Source organism: Mastigoproctus giganteus, chromosome 8, assembly GCF_048544385.1.
Source record: "Mastigoproctus giganteus isolate SK-2022 chromosome 8, ASM4854438v1, whole genome shotgun sequence".
Classification (NCBI taxonomy): Eukaryota; Metazoa; Arthropoda; class Arachnida; order Uropygi; family Thelyphonidae; genus Mastigoproctus; species Mastigoproctus giganteus.
This window is the reverse complement of record NC_143582.1, coordinates 2854942-2867634: the sequence shown is the minus strand read 5'-3', so window position 1 is coordinate 2867634 and position 12693 is coordinate 2854942. Positions and strand designations below refer to the sequence as shown.

The 12693-nt window shown below is 35.9% G+C and overlaps 1 protein-coding gene across 1 annotated transcript in view; it reads right to left on the bottom strand.

The window, feature by feature from the left end:
• Positions 1-916: 916 nt before the first annotated feature.
• mRpL19 (mitochondrial ribosomal protein L19) overlaps positions 917-12693 on the bottom strand; it is a 96180-nt gene continuing 84403 nt past the window's right edge. Inside the window, exons 5-6 of the mRNA XM_090378900.1 lie at positions 9314-9501; positions 917-1257 (exon numbers count right to left, since the gene is read on the bottom strand). Coding sequence (XP_090235026.1) covers positions 979-1257; positions 9314-9501 — 467 coding nt within the window. The 3' untranslated portion in view covers positions 917-978. The remainder of the gene's footprint in view (positions 1258-9313; positions 9502-12693) is intronic.

Below are 12693 nucleotides of genomic sequence, written 5' to 3'. Positions count from 1 at the left end.
GAGATGAAAACAATTGGTGCATCTGACATGCACACTGCTAGAAGCTTAGCTGTCATGTACAAGGAGTGTTTTAAAGGTTCTGAGACTTAACTGTTACTCAGAATCTGATTGTACAGTGTTATGATTGCTACTTTTCCTTTTTGAAATAGCAATCATGTGTAAGACACTTCTTGAAACATTGTCCACTTTTTTTTTCTTTACTTCCATATTTCTTCCGAATTGTCTCAACCACCATCACCATCTGAATGCCAATGCCATAATCAATCCATCCATTAATACTCAGTATGAGCTTGCTGGATAAGCTCCGGCAAAAAAACTGAAAAATCTATCTGATTTTCATTTGACACCAAATTCAATAAAATATCTGCACCTTTGCCTTAAAAATCATACAAAAATATTGTCTGCATCTACCATAATAACAAAATATACATCACATTTTTAAACAACTGTAAGCATAGTAATCAGGTTTAACTGAGACCTCTATGCTACTAACTCATTACCCCTACCATGTGGCATACTTGTCTCTCCACTTTAGCCACGTACAGCGCTGCAGTGGCAAGTACTAGAACTTTTCAAATACCTTTCATATATTAGATGACTATGTTTATATAATCAGAAAGCTATTAATTCTGAATTCAATGTTTTACATTACAGGCTTGATAAAAACTATAGGTATACTAAAGGAAATAACTTTATTTTCCATGATGAGTATATGGCAGAAAAAGTTCTAACTTCACTGTTATAACCACCACTAAAGGAATTATTATTTGGTTTTTAGAATTGGTAAAAATATTGAGAAATATTGCACCACTGTTTGTTAAATGTTTTTAAAAAATTATCCGTTCAGGTGCACTCCATCTATTGGGAATCTATAGGAGAGAAAAAAAAAAAAAAAAAAAAAAAAAAAAAAACAAGCTCAGACAAAACAAAATTTACTAAAATTTTAACTATAAAACAAAAACGGCAATTTAACATTTTTTAGGTTTTATCCGATTTTAATAACAGCCTCTTCCGACGAAATTTCTTTCGCAAATGTTCTGTTGCCTTTTGATGCTCATCAACTTCTTCCCAAATTGGTAATTGATCTTCCTCGGGTATCACATTACGATATTCATGCATCAAGTCATACTTCATCCATGGAGTTTTCAATGATTCAGCTCGCTTAATACGTTTCTCTGAAAGAGGGCCATAGTCTGCAATACCCTCAAAATGCCTCTTTTCCCACCGACAACACCAAGGTTGGGGCTTCATTACTACCTGAAATACACTTAGAATATTAGCTACAGATAAACCTACAGTTCACACAAGCATTTATACCATTAAAAACTGTTAAAAACCATTAAAAACTTAAATTAATTTTTAATGAAACTTTTCTGTTCCTAGGGCTAAATTATGATTCTGATCCTATAAAGCATACAAAGAAATATCTTCCCGGTCAAAGCTTGTCATGAATTTTTAAATATTAGGTAGCACTAGCCAATACAGAGTTAAAAAGATTTTTATTATTCTTGTACATAATTGTGCTGTTTAGTAATGTGCCAATTCCAATTTTAATACTTTAATGTGTTCACTTCCATCTATATTTGGGAGAGTGTATCCAATATGCTGTAATTTTCAGAGTACTGACAAACAACAACTTTCCAACATCTTCAACATTCTAAAAATTTGTATAATAATGGCTAAAAAGTGAAAAGAAAAAAGTAAAAGTCTGGAATTCATAGCTAAAAGTAAATACTTACTTTTGACTTGAACTGTAAATCAGAGCAAATCTCAAAATTTTATGAAAAGTTTATTCTACACATATAAACTAATCTTAACATAAGCAAAGAGCAAATAAAACTGTGTACCAAGTCTATAAACAAAAACTATAAGTTGATGAAAACAGTCTGGAATTCAGTCAGTGTGCCAATATCAAGCAATTATTAATTTCATATGCTTTTACTTTTACAGCAATTGTTTACTGACTGCTTAAGAACAATTGCTTATATGCATTATATGCACCACTTGGGTGTCTTTTAGAACACTTATATGTGTAAAGGCATACGACTTCTAGTGCCATTTGATGTGAGCATCAAACTACACTAGAAGTCATACGAGTATATCAGAGGAAATGAACGCATTAACAGTAAACTGGGTGAAAAAGTAATAAAAATATAATCCTGTCTTCATGTTTTGACATTAAAAACATTTTTACTGGCGTTATTCCAAAAATTTTGTAACCAAAAAACAGTCATGCAAAAAGCGTTACGAAAATTTATACCAGTTTAATTTATCTTCTACTGGGCCAAATTTAATGAAATTTTGAACAGAGCTTCATCTTACCTCTATACTAGAGGAAAAACTTTCAAACCTCTGAAAATTGCAGTAGTTTTTCCAGGATAGTGAAAAATATGAACATGTGATCAAGGAAATTTTCTCATGTAATAAATGGGATAATGTGGACGTATAGCATATCGTTGGAAAGCTAAGGAATTTAGAAACAGAAATATTAAGGTTTTAAGATACAAAAAACTTTCAGACACTGGGAAATGCATTAATTCGAAAATGCATCTGGTTACAAGTCACCCAGTGTTTTCAGATTGAATGTAATTTTTTTTTTACAATTAAACTCTGAGGCTGGAAAAGAGTTCTGCACATTTATGAAAACATTCTTCAACTTGGACATGTCATCAGATCTTTCTATAAATACTACACGTATTTAGTTGTGAACTCCTCAACGTAAAAATTTTATATATCCTACTTTAGTCATCACAGACCAATACTTTCAGTAACTGATATGTAATTATTATTAATAAAATAAAAACATTATTATATTATTATCCATGAATTTTATTAATATCTGAAAATTAAAACATTTTTAATGCCTGCTGATGACTTTTAAATATAAAACACATTAAAAATGCTAGTGGCAGGATACATTATATAACTGGTACAGAATTTTTAATCTAAATCTTATAAAACTCCACTTGTGGAAAATTTTCACTGAATTTCTTCACCACCCAAGGGAGAGATAAAGATGAAGAAGTCTTTCCTGTTTCATAAAGATATACTAATTAATTGTAATGTTTTCTATTTATCTCATAGTCTTCAAATATTTCTGTATGAATAATGCTTTTTTTTTTTATGTTCATCAAAAAAGCATTATTCATTTATTATCTCACTGACTATAGTGATGTTAAATTCTGCCAGATGTTTAAAGGCACTTGTCAGCCTTATCAGCCTTCCACTGCAGTAACCTAAAAGGTGGACATAGTCTCACTATGTCCACCTTTTAGGTGGTTTTAGGCTAAGTAGGGTGGTTATCTCAGGGAAGTGATCACTTTCATACAGGTTTCCCCCCCCCCCCATGTCCCAAGTAAATAACAGAAAGTGGGAAAGGGACAAACAGAAAGATCAATGGCAGAAAATGTACAGGTGGGCATAAGGAAAAAACTATTAGTTCCCATATTTAGAAGGGAGAGGTCATTGTTAGTGAGCATATGCTCTATGACATGTTCCCTTCCATTGACGTCAACACCACCTTTACGGTGCAAGGGCAGCAAGGCCATATGCACCTAACTATGGTGTTATTAAATACACAGTTTATAAATGTTGAAGTTCACACTGCGTTGTACAGTTGTATTCGTTTAAGGAATGAAAAAATTTGGCCATGTGTGGGGTTTCTGCCAGGAGGTCAGCAATACTGGAAGGAATGTTCATCCTGGAAAAAGAGGCAAACATAGCTTGTCGGTCACTATTGTTTTTGGGGCAATCAATGAGTACGTGTTGGACAGTGAGATGAGTGTTGCAATTTGTACACAGTGGTGGATCAGTGCCTGCAAGAAGATAAAGATGCGTTAGATGTTTATGGCCTATTCATAGCTGGGCTAATATGACTTCTTCATGCCTGTTTTCGAGTATACTGGATTTCCAAGTTTGGAGATGTTTCTTTATACGGAGTAGTTTGTTCCCAACTTGACTTTGCCAGATGTGTTGCCATTTTTCAAGACACCGATTCTTTATAATTGACTTGTAATCTGTGATCGGTATACTAAACAGTTCATCTACAGAATCTGTAGCAGTTTTCGCAGCTAGATCAGCACGTTCATTTCCAGAAATTCCAACATGACCAGGGATACAACAAAAGATGACTTCTTGTTTCTTCCTATTTAGTTTAGTCATGGTATTCCAAATTGAATGAGTAAGTGGTTATGATTTTTATTCTGCAGTATAGCTTTGAGAGCACTAATGGAGTCTGTTTAAATAACACTGTTCAATATATTTGTTGATAAGGTGAAATTTAATGCTATGAAGATAGCAGAGTTCTGCAGTGTAGCTGCTGTATTGAATGGGGAGTTTCTTGGCTATGGTAAGGTTGGGAAAAACTGCTGCTGCACCAACATGGGCATCAGTTTTAGATCCGTCCATGTAGATTGGCATGTACTCTGCATGCTGGGTTCTCAATGTGGCATGAATTTGCAGTATGTTCTGTTGGGGTACGGTGTGTTTCCCCAACGATGTGAGTGAAAGGTCGCACAACAGTATGTAATACATCCAAGGTGGAGCTGTACGAGTAGTAGGCTGTATCATGCTAAGGTCAATTTGCTAGTCACTGAGTAGAGAATGCAGGAGTATCCCTGTTGATGGGTTTTTAGATGGATAGGCTCTGTAAAGGTTCTCCCATTTGGGCGAGAAAAGTCCATTTTGAGTAGGATTGTCTAGTTGCCCTTTGAATTTTGCTGCATAGTTTAACAGAAGCATTTCTCTGCATAGATCTAAAGAGGTTTCAGTTGCTTCAGCATATAAGCTCTGAACTGGCAATGTACAGAATGTCCATAGTGCAAGCTGAAGAGAACTGTGGTGTACGCGACCAAGCCAATGTAAGGCACTTGGTCTAGACCACCTCATTGAAATCCCCGAGAGGTAAGATGGGAAGGCAACTGCAAAATAAGATTAACAAAGTCTGTCTGGGAGTTGCCAGTCCCAGGTAGCAAATAGATGGAACACACTGTTATTAAAAACCTTAATGTAAAGTGAATTGCTATTGCTTCTAAGTTGGTGGGAGTGGTATATTTTGAAATGAAGTTTACTTGTCCACAAGGCTATCAACTCCTCCATGGACACGTCCATCCCCAGATCTGTCCATATGTGTGATTGTAATATTATACAAGGAAGGGTTTTCATTTGCTTTCAGGTATGTTTCCTGTAAGCAAAAGCAAACTGGTTCATGCTTTTGCAGAAGAGCCTTGATGTCACAATATTTCACCAGAATCCATGACAATTCCACTGTAGGAATTTAGCCATTATTTTGGTTTGGTGGATCTGTATATCAGCTTCAGAACTGCCAAGGGCTTGTTTCTCTGTCTTGGATTTATCATTTTTGAGGAAATATGGATGCTATCCTGTCAATTTCCTCCTCCATATCGAGTTCCAAGACTGAACCATCTGGTATCTGCTTCACCTCGACATTCATGTTTTGTTGTTGTTGTTTTGGTTTTGGTTTTTAGGAGCATTAGCAACTAAGGCCATATTGCTCCGGGAATATGCGGTGGTCATTCCCCGACCTTTCCGCATCGTCCGTATTTGGTGGTGACGGGCTCGAACCCCGGTCTAATCAAGAAGCGTGTGCTACACACTGCTGCTCCTTCCCACCTGGCTACGGAGGAGTCTCATTCATGCTTTCATGGCACTTCAAGTTTTGTCTTTTCACAGCCTCTTTGTTTTGTATCCAGGTAGAGCATTAGAATTTCTTTTTTTTCCTCCCATCTCTGGCATGCAGGTCGCTCTCCTTGGCAGTTAATGCAGGTGGTTTTTTAGCTGAACATTTTATTATTACGGTCCTTTGAAGCACATGTGAGGGCTCCGTGACAGGCTATTTGCAAGTGTCCGTATTTCTGGACCTTAAAAGATTTGGAACATATGGACACACTGGGCAATTAAGATAAAGTTTTAATCTCTTTAGTAGATACTGGATAGTAAACGTAAGGAGATGTTTCTAGTGGGAACAAGATTCCCATTCCTATGCACAAATATATGTTTTGCAGCTGTCACTTCCCTCTTTGAGATTTTAATTCAGAACAGATTTCCTCTTCAGACACTTCAAGATCTCATTCTGAGATGATATCTCAGGATGAATTCAGTGTCTTGTTGGGAATAACTATGTTCTGCATTCTCCCAATATATGTGGATTGGATGAGCTGTTTGAATGTCACTTCTTGTCTCTACAACGATGTCACTTGAGTGAAGTCATTTAACTGATTTAAGAGAGCCTACTTACCCAAAGCCTTCTGGTTAATGAAGGGTAACATTAATTCTACTTCTCACTAGTAGAATGAATTACCAGAAAACAAGGTGTTGGACCTGACATTTCTTCAGTTCACTCTCTCTTTACTGAAGTGACTACCTGGATGATTGACTGAATTTTCTAGCAGGGACTGTTTTGGAGTCCCAGAAGAAAAGTTTTAATTATCAGAATTCATAGTATTTTATATTTTTGTTCAGTGACCAGGCTTCCCATCCAACAATGGATCCAATCTGGCAAGCAATAAATGTGCTTGGGACGGGGCACAAGGGCTACCCAGACACCATACCTGCACCCACCACCACCAGACTGAATCCTGTTCCTTGGACTATGAGGGTAGGAGCATGGCATTGACATGGCTGACCCTTGCAAGTGCACCCACTAATTGAATGATCCAGGGAGAGCCATCCCAGGACCATCCATCTTTGAAACAGGAAGCAAAGTGGCATGCTGAAACTGTTACCCCCACAACCAGCAGAATCCCCCATTCTGAGTTTCTATGGGTCGTTGCGCACAGCAAAAGCTGTATTCTTATAGTGGTAGCTGGAACCTAAGCTGTGGGTGTTGGATCCCAGCAATGCTAATCTCTAGGACCGGCCTCACCATGTAGAGGTGTCCATGTAAATGTGAATGCCCTCTTAATGTTATTTGAAAATGTCAAGGGAGAATGTTGGTCATGCATAACTCTACTAACACAAATTTGTTCCTCAAAGTGTGTGTGTGTTTCAGAACTCACTGTTTCCCATCTTCAGGCCTGGATGTTTTTGGGCTGCAAAGTAATCAACACCTTACAGCTGTGTTGATTCCCATTCAGAAATCAACCAAATGGTTGGAATTCTGATCATTTACCTTTAATTTTTATTTTATTTAGTTATTTTTATTGGGAGGCTATTTCTTATTTAAAACCATTAGTTTTAAAGGTAATGTGTTTTTAACCCAAAATTTATTCAGCCAGAATTGGTAGTTTTATTGTCTCAGCTCTCCCACAGTCGCTTCCAACTCTGCCTCTAGATAATGTGCTCTTTCGGCTTTGCCACATTATACACATCTAAAATTTGCACTGTCTCCTTGCTCAGAGCCCTGATGGAATGCTGACATAACCACATAACATTTGTTTTATTTATTTGATTTATTCATAACCGAATAAATCAAAACAGCTGTTATTTCATCTTCTTCAGAAGTATAACCCTCTCAATACACTGTCACTTTAGGGGAAGCTGATTGATAATTCTTCTCATATCAATTTAAGTGAAGTTTGGTAAAGGGAATTTTTCTTCTAATTCTTTAACTTCAATTAAGGAATAAGAATTAGAACAAAACATTGATACTTCACTGCTCATTTAAGATTCTTCAGATTCTTCTAGTTCGGACACACCTCACTCTGATTCAATGTCAATAGTTTTATTTCCCTTTTCTTCTGTGTTCATAAAATCATTCACTTTGAATTATCTTATAAAGGCAGCTGTGAAAGATCTCTCTTCGATTTCTCCTGTGAGTTTTGATGCTGTTCCTTGTTTTTGTATTAAGATTACTTCATTTTTTATGTGCATCAGATTAATTGCTTCTTTCTTGTTTTTAGTTGGTCACCCACTGTTCCTATGGTTGTTGTGGATTTATGCAGAAGCTATACTGATTAGATTCAGAAATCTAACCATTACTAGATTTCTGAATATTCTCTTTGATATAAAATGGCTTTTTAAGGACCATTTCATGGCACAGAGGATTAAATTTCTATGGGTTTACCGAAACTTTAAAGTCTCGAACCCATAAGTTATTCACAAATATTTTCATCCGTTTCTAATGCCCATTCTTACCTCAAATAATTGTTTACATGATCATTGCTCCTTCAAATGTAAATATCCTGTTAAATGTTAAACACTGGAATTACACTGGATGGTTATTGTTATTTGGTTTTTAGGAGCATTAGCAACTAAGGCCATATTGCTCTGGGGATATGCGGTGGTCATTTCCTGACCTTTCTGCATCCTCCGCATTTGGTGGTCACAGGCTCGAACCCCGGTCTGATCAAGAAGCGTGTGCTACACACTGCTGCTCCTGCCAGTAGCAGCAGTGTGAAGTTTTGTGACAGACCAAAAACATAGGCAGATGCCCACTGAACAGATATCAACAATGTTTGGAGAACAGTTTGCATTTCAGGTTTTACAGTTGACTGTGCTTTGAAGGCTGCTTATATGTCTATTCTTTTGGACATGAATATAAGATGAATACTTTAAAAACTAAATATTATTACACTGTAATTATTACTTTTGTTAAAAGAATCACATTGCAGAAACTCTGCTGTTCTTTCATCATATACACCATTTGTCCAGCAAAGTAAGAGAATCAAGATCACATCATAAAAGAGGTGACTTGTTGTTGTTGTTGTTATTTGGTTTTTAGGAGCATTAGCAACTAAGGCCATATTGCTCCGAGGATATGCGGTGGTCATTCCCTGACCTTTCCGCATCCTCCATATTCGGTGGTCACGGGCTCGAACCCCGGTCTAATCAAGAAGCGTGCACTACGCACTGCCGCTCCTGCCTATGGAGGCGCCAGAGATGACTTACCCCTACTGGTGAATCAGAGAAGCCCAGTAACCCCAGGCCACCCTCCAAAGATCAGTTTCTTATAATTAATCTCTGAATAAAAAAATTACATAAATAAAAAAACTTTTTTTATTTATGTTATGTTGATGAATAGACATTCATAGTACATCTATATTCATCGCCATATTACTATTTATTGACCTACCTTTAGATTCTCTTATAAATATAGCTTCTTTAAATTTGCTCATTTGGTTCTAGTCATTAAATTAATAATTTAATGACTAGGAACCCAAAATCTTAGTGGATTCAACAATATGTGGCACTATTAATCAATTCAAAGAATATTCCAAAAATGCATGGTGGATAAAACATGGATACACAGGTGGAGGTATGCTGATATTTTTATTATAGAATTTTTAAAGTCGGATTTCCTTAATTGGCCAATGGATTTAAGATGTTAATATAATAATTTATTTAAAAGACTCACCTTCAATGGATTAACTGGAACTTTACCTCCTCGTGGAGGTGGTTCTGTTTCCATATCAAATGGGAAGGTGCTATACTCTGGAAGGGCATCTCTTAGATAGTACAAATAATGGTCTAGCCTCTTTTCCAGCCTGAGGACATCAATGTTTTGAATAGTAGGATTATACAAATCATATACAATTTCTACCCCTGTAAAAAATAACATATTTCATCTAAATGGTCATGAAATACACAAATTCTTTTTGATAAAAAAATAATTAATTCAATGATATGTGAAATAAAATGATAATTATTTATCATTTAGAATTATTTAATTAAGTAAAAATACATTGAAAGATCATTTATCATAATATTGTAGAGGTGTATAAAACCTTGAATGGTTTGAGCATGCTCAATACTGATGGGATTCTGCCTCTTGCTCAGAATAATCACCTGAGAGGGCATAAATTCAAATTGAGGAAAGACAGATGTAGGATAGATGTCTGGAAATTTGCCTTTAGCCAGCGGGTAGTTGGTTGGTGGAAGACTTCCATCCCTTGTTGTGGAAGTTGATAGCCTAAATAAATTTAAGGCTCAGCTGGACAGGTATTTCAAACAAATGGTGGGGTGAAGTGGAAGTTTTTTTTTTTTTTTTCTGGCTGATGCTGCATAAGCTTGCTTTCTTGCATCAAATACTAATGCTAATGAAAATGATAATGATAAATGATCTTTCAACCTGAATAATAAAATTTCAGTGAAGATCATTTATAAATCCAGCACTATGCCATAAGTACACTATTTCATAATGAACTTCATTAATACAGTCAGTTCAACACTAAATATTGAAAAATTTTAGTTATGAGTGCTATAATGGCAGCAACAATTAAATATTTAACACATATTTACAAATACATCTCTTGCTTAATTTGAATTTTGTTGATGCAACTTAGTTATGAATTTTTAATCTTTTTTTTTTATGAAACCCCCAAACACGAGGGGTATTAAACCCTATATACTTAGTACAGTGCATGGGTTGGAGGGTGAAGAGATAAAAGAAGATAATTGTTGACAATTAGACTTGAACTTCAGTAAATTGTGATTTTCAGGAAATATATAGGATGGAAGGTTGTTTCAGAAAATGGAAGTTGAAGGAATAAATGAGGAAGGAGAAAAGTTGGTTCTGTGAGTTTCAAGGTGGACAGTAAAAGGATGTTGACTGGCTGTGGCACGTGTTCGGACTGCTTTGGAAGAGAGATCGGGAATTATAGAAGCCAATTCCGAAGAACAGTGCCCGTGGAAGTATCTGTAGAGTGTGTGTGGTATGGGTGTTTAATGGCACACAAGCTGCCTATTCATGGGAATGTTGAAAAAAATAAATAATAAATAATATGAAGACAGTTCAATCTCATTTCATATCAGAAACTAATCATAGTCGTTCATATATTCCTATTTGTTTCAAATAACAGAAAAGTTCATTAATATTTGCATGTTCACCAATGATAACATTTAATGTTATCCGTTCTCTGAGATTAGCCAGAGAATGAAATATTGAAGTTTGATGTAGTCGATAATGTGGACAATCAATCAAAATATGTTTGACTTGTTAGATGCTCAGAGCACTGTGAACACTGAGGAGGATCATTGCCTGTGAGAAGATGGAGGTAAGTCAAATGAGTATGACCTATTCTAATCCTTGCGAGTACAACTTCTTCTCGCCAAACTGTCTAAATGCATGAGTGCCAAAATTTTGTGTACTTTTTCAACTGGAAAAGTTTATTATTTGTTTGTTTATGCAATAGCTCTGTCCACTGTGCATGGTAAGCTGTTTGAATTATAATATTATAATCAAAAACTGGAATAAAGACAGAAGTTAAGTCTAAGGATGACGGCTTCTTAGTAGAAATATCAGCCAGCTCATTCCCTTTAATGCCTAAATGCGCTGGAATCCAGCAAAAGTTCACTCATTGCTGACGATCTTCAATATTTAACAGGAAATTCCTGATTTGATTTAAAACAGTGTGATCCTTATGAGAGGGATTCTGCATTGCTCTAATTGAGCTCAGAGGAGAATCGGTGTAAACTAATTATTTTGCAGATGGATGAAGAGTCAAATTTTCTAGAGCTAATTATATTGCATATAATTCCGCTGAAAAGCTGCTGTACTCAGGCTGGAAGAGAAGCTGATATGATAATAGAGGGAAACACTGCTGCTGCTACAACGGTTGAATCAGATTTGGAACCATCAGTATATATCGGTAAGAAGTCAAAACAGTTTTGAATATGGCTAGCATAGAGTTGTTGCACATTCAGAGTCAGTAGACGATTCTTTCCCATTGGAGAAAATAATTATCTCAGGTCGGTTGAGGAAAGAGGGTCCATGGTGAGTGAGAATAATTCTTTATTTGCGTATAATTCTTTTATTGTGGAGAGGAACATTCCAATTTTGTGATATTTCAAGGAGCCATAGGCCTGCTGATCATATTTTATTTGGTTTATTTCTATAGAGATTGTGAAATGCTGGATTAAAGAGATATGACTAAATGTATTGGTGGCTGGAACAACGTTGGATGTTACAAATTGCAAATTTTACAGGAGAGCCAATTTAATGGGAACACAATAAAAGCTACATAGTTGTCAAGGAAATCTCACATCCAACGTTGTTCCATTGTAATAAACGTTTTCCAACAAAGGAAAAAAAAAGAAATAGAATTTTTTTTTTGAAATTTTTAATAAAAACACAGAGGAAAGTTTAATATTGTCCACAATTACATTGAACACTTACATTAGAACTCGATAAAAAAACATCGAATCAAGTGAAATGAAATTTAAAAAATTAAAATTAAAAATCAGAAATAGCACATACATCAGATCCAAACATTAAAATCGGATATTCTCATGCACTTGGAATATTTTCATAAAACTCGCGGTGTGTAGGGTCCATTAGGTATTTTGTCATGTCCATAAGATCTTTCTTTTTCGCTTTTGAGATTGGAAGAGGGGCTGAGTATAATAGTGGTAGTTCACAGTACTTAATCACCTTCGGTTTTGCTGGGAAAACAGGGTCATGGTGCCATGGCCTCAACGTGTTGTGTCTCTCTCTTAAGTTGAGAGTAACTGGGTCATCTGCAGTCATCTTCAACCACACGTACTGAGTGATCTTCATTTCTGTCTTGATTTTTCTGGGGGCAATATAGTTGAGATCTTTGAAGTCGGCCTGGCTCATTTCAGTGATCATGAAAGGTCTGTTTATCTTGGCATTTGCAATGACTGACTTCCAGTCTGAAGGGACAAGAGGTTTGGCCTTTTTTTTAGCACGCTCAATAAGTGCAAAGTCCCTGTCACAGGGCAAAAAACTGTGCCCCGTGATTAAAAATTTTTGATGTATCTCAGTGAAGTAACGTA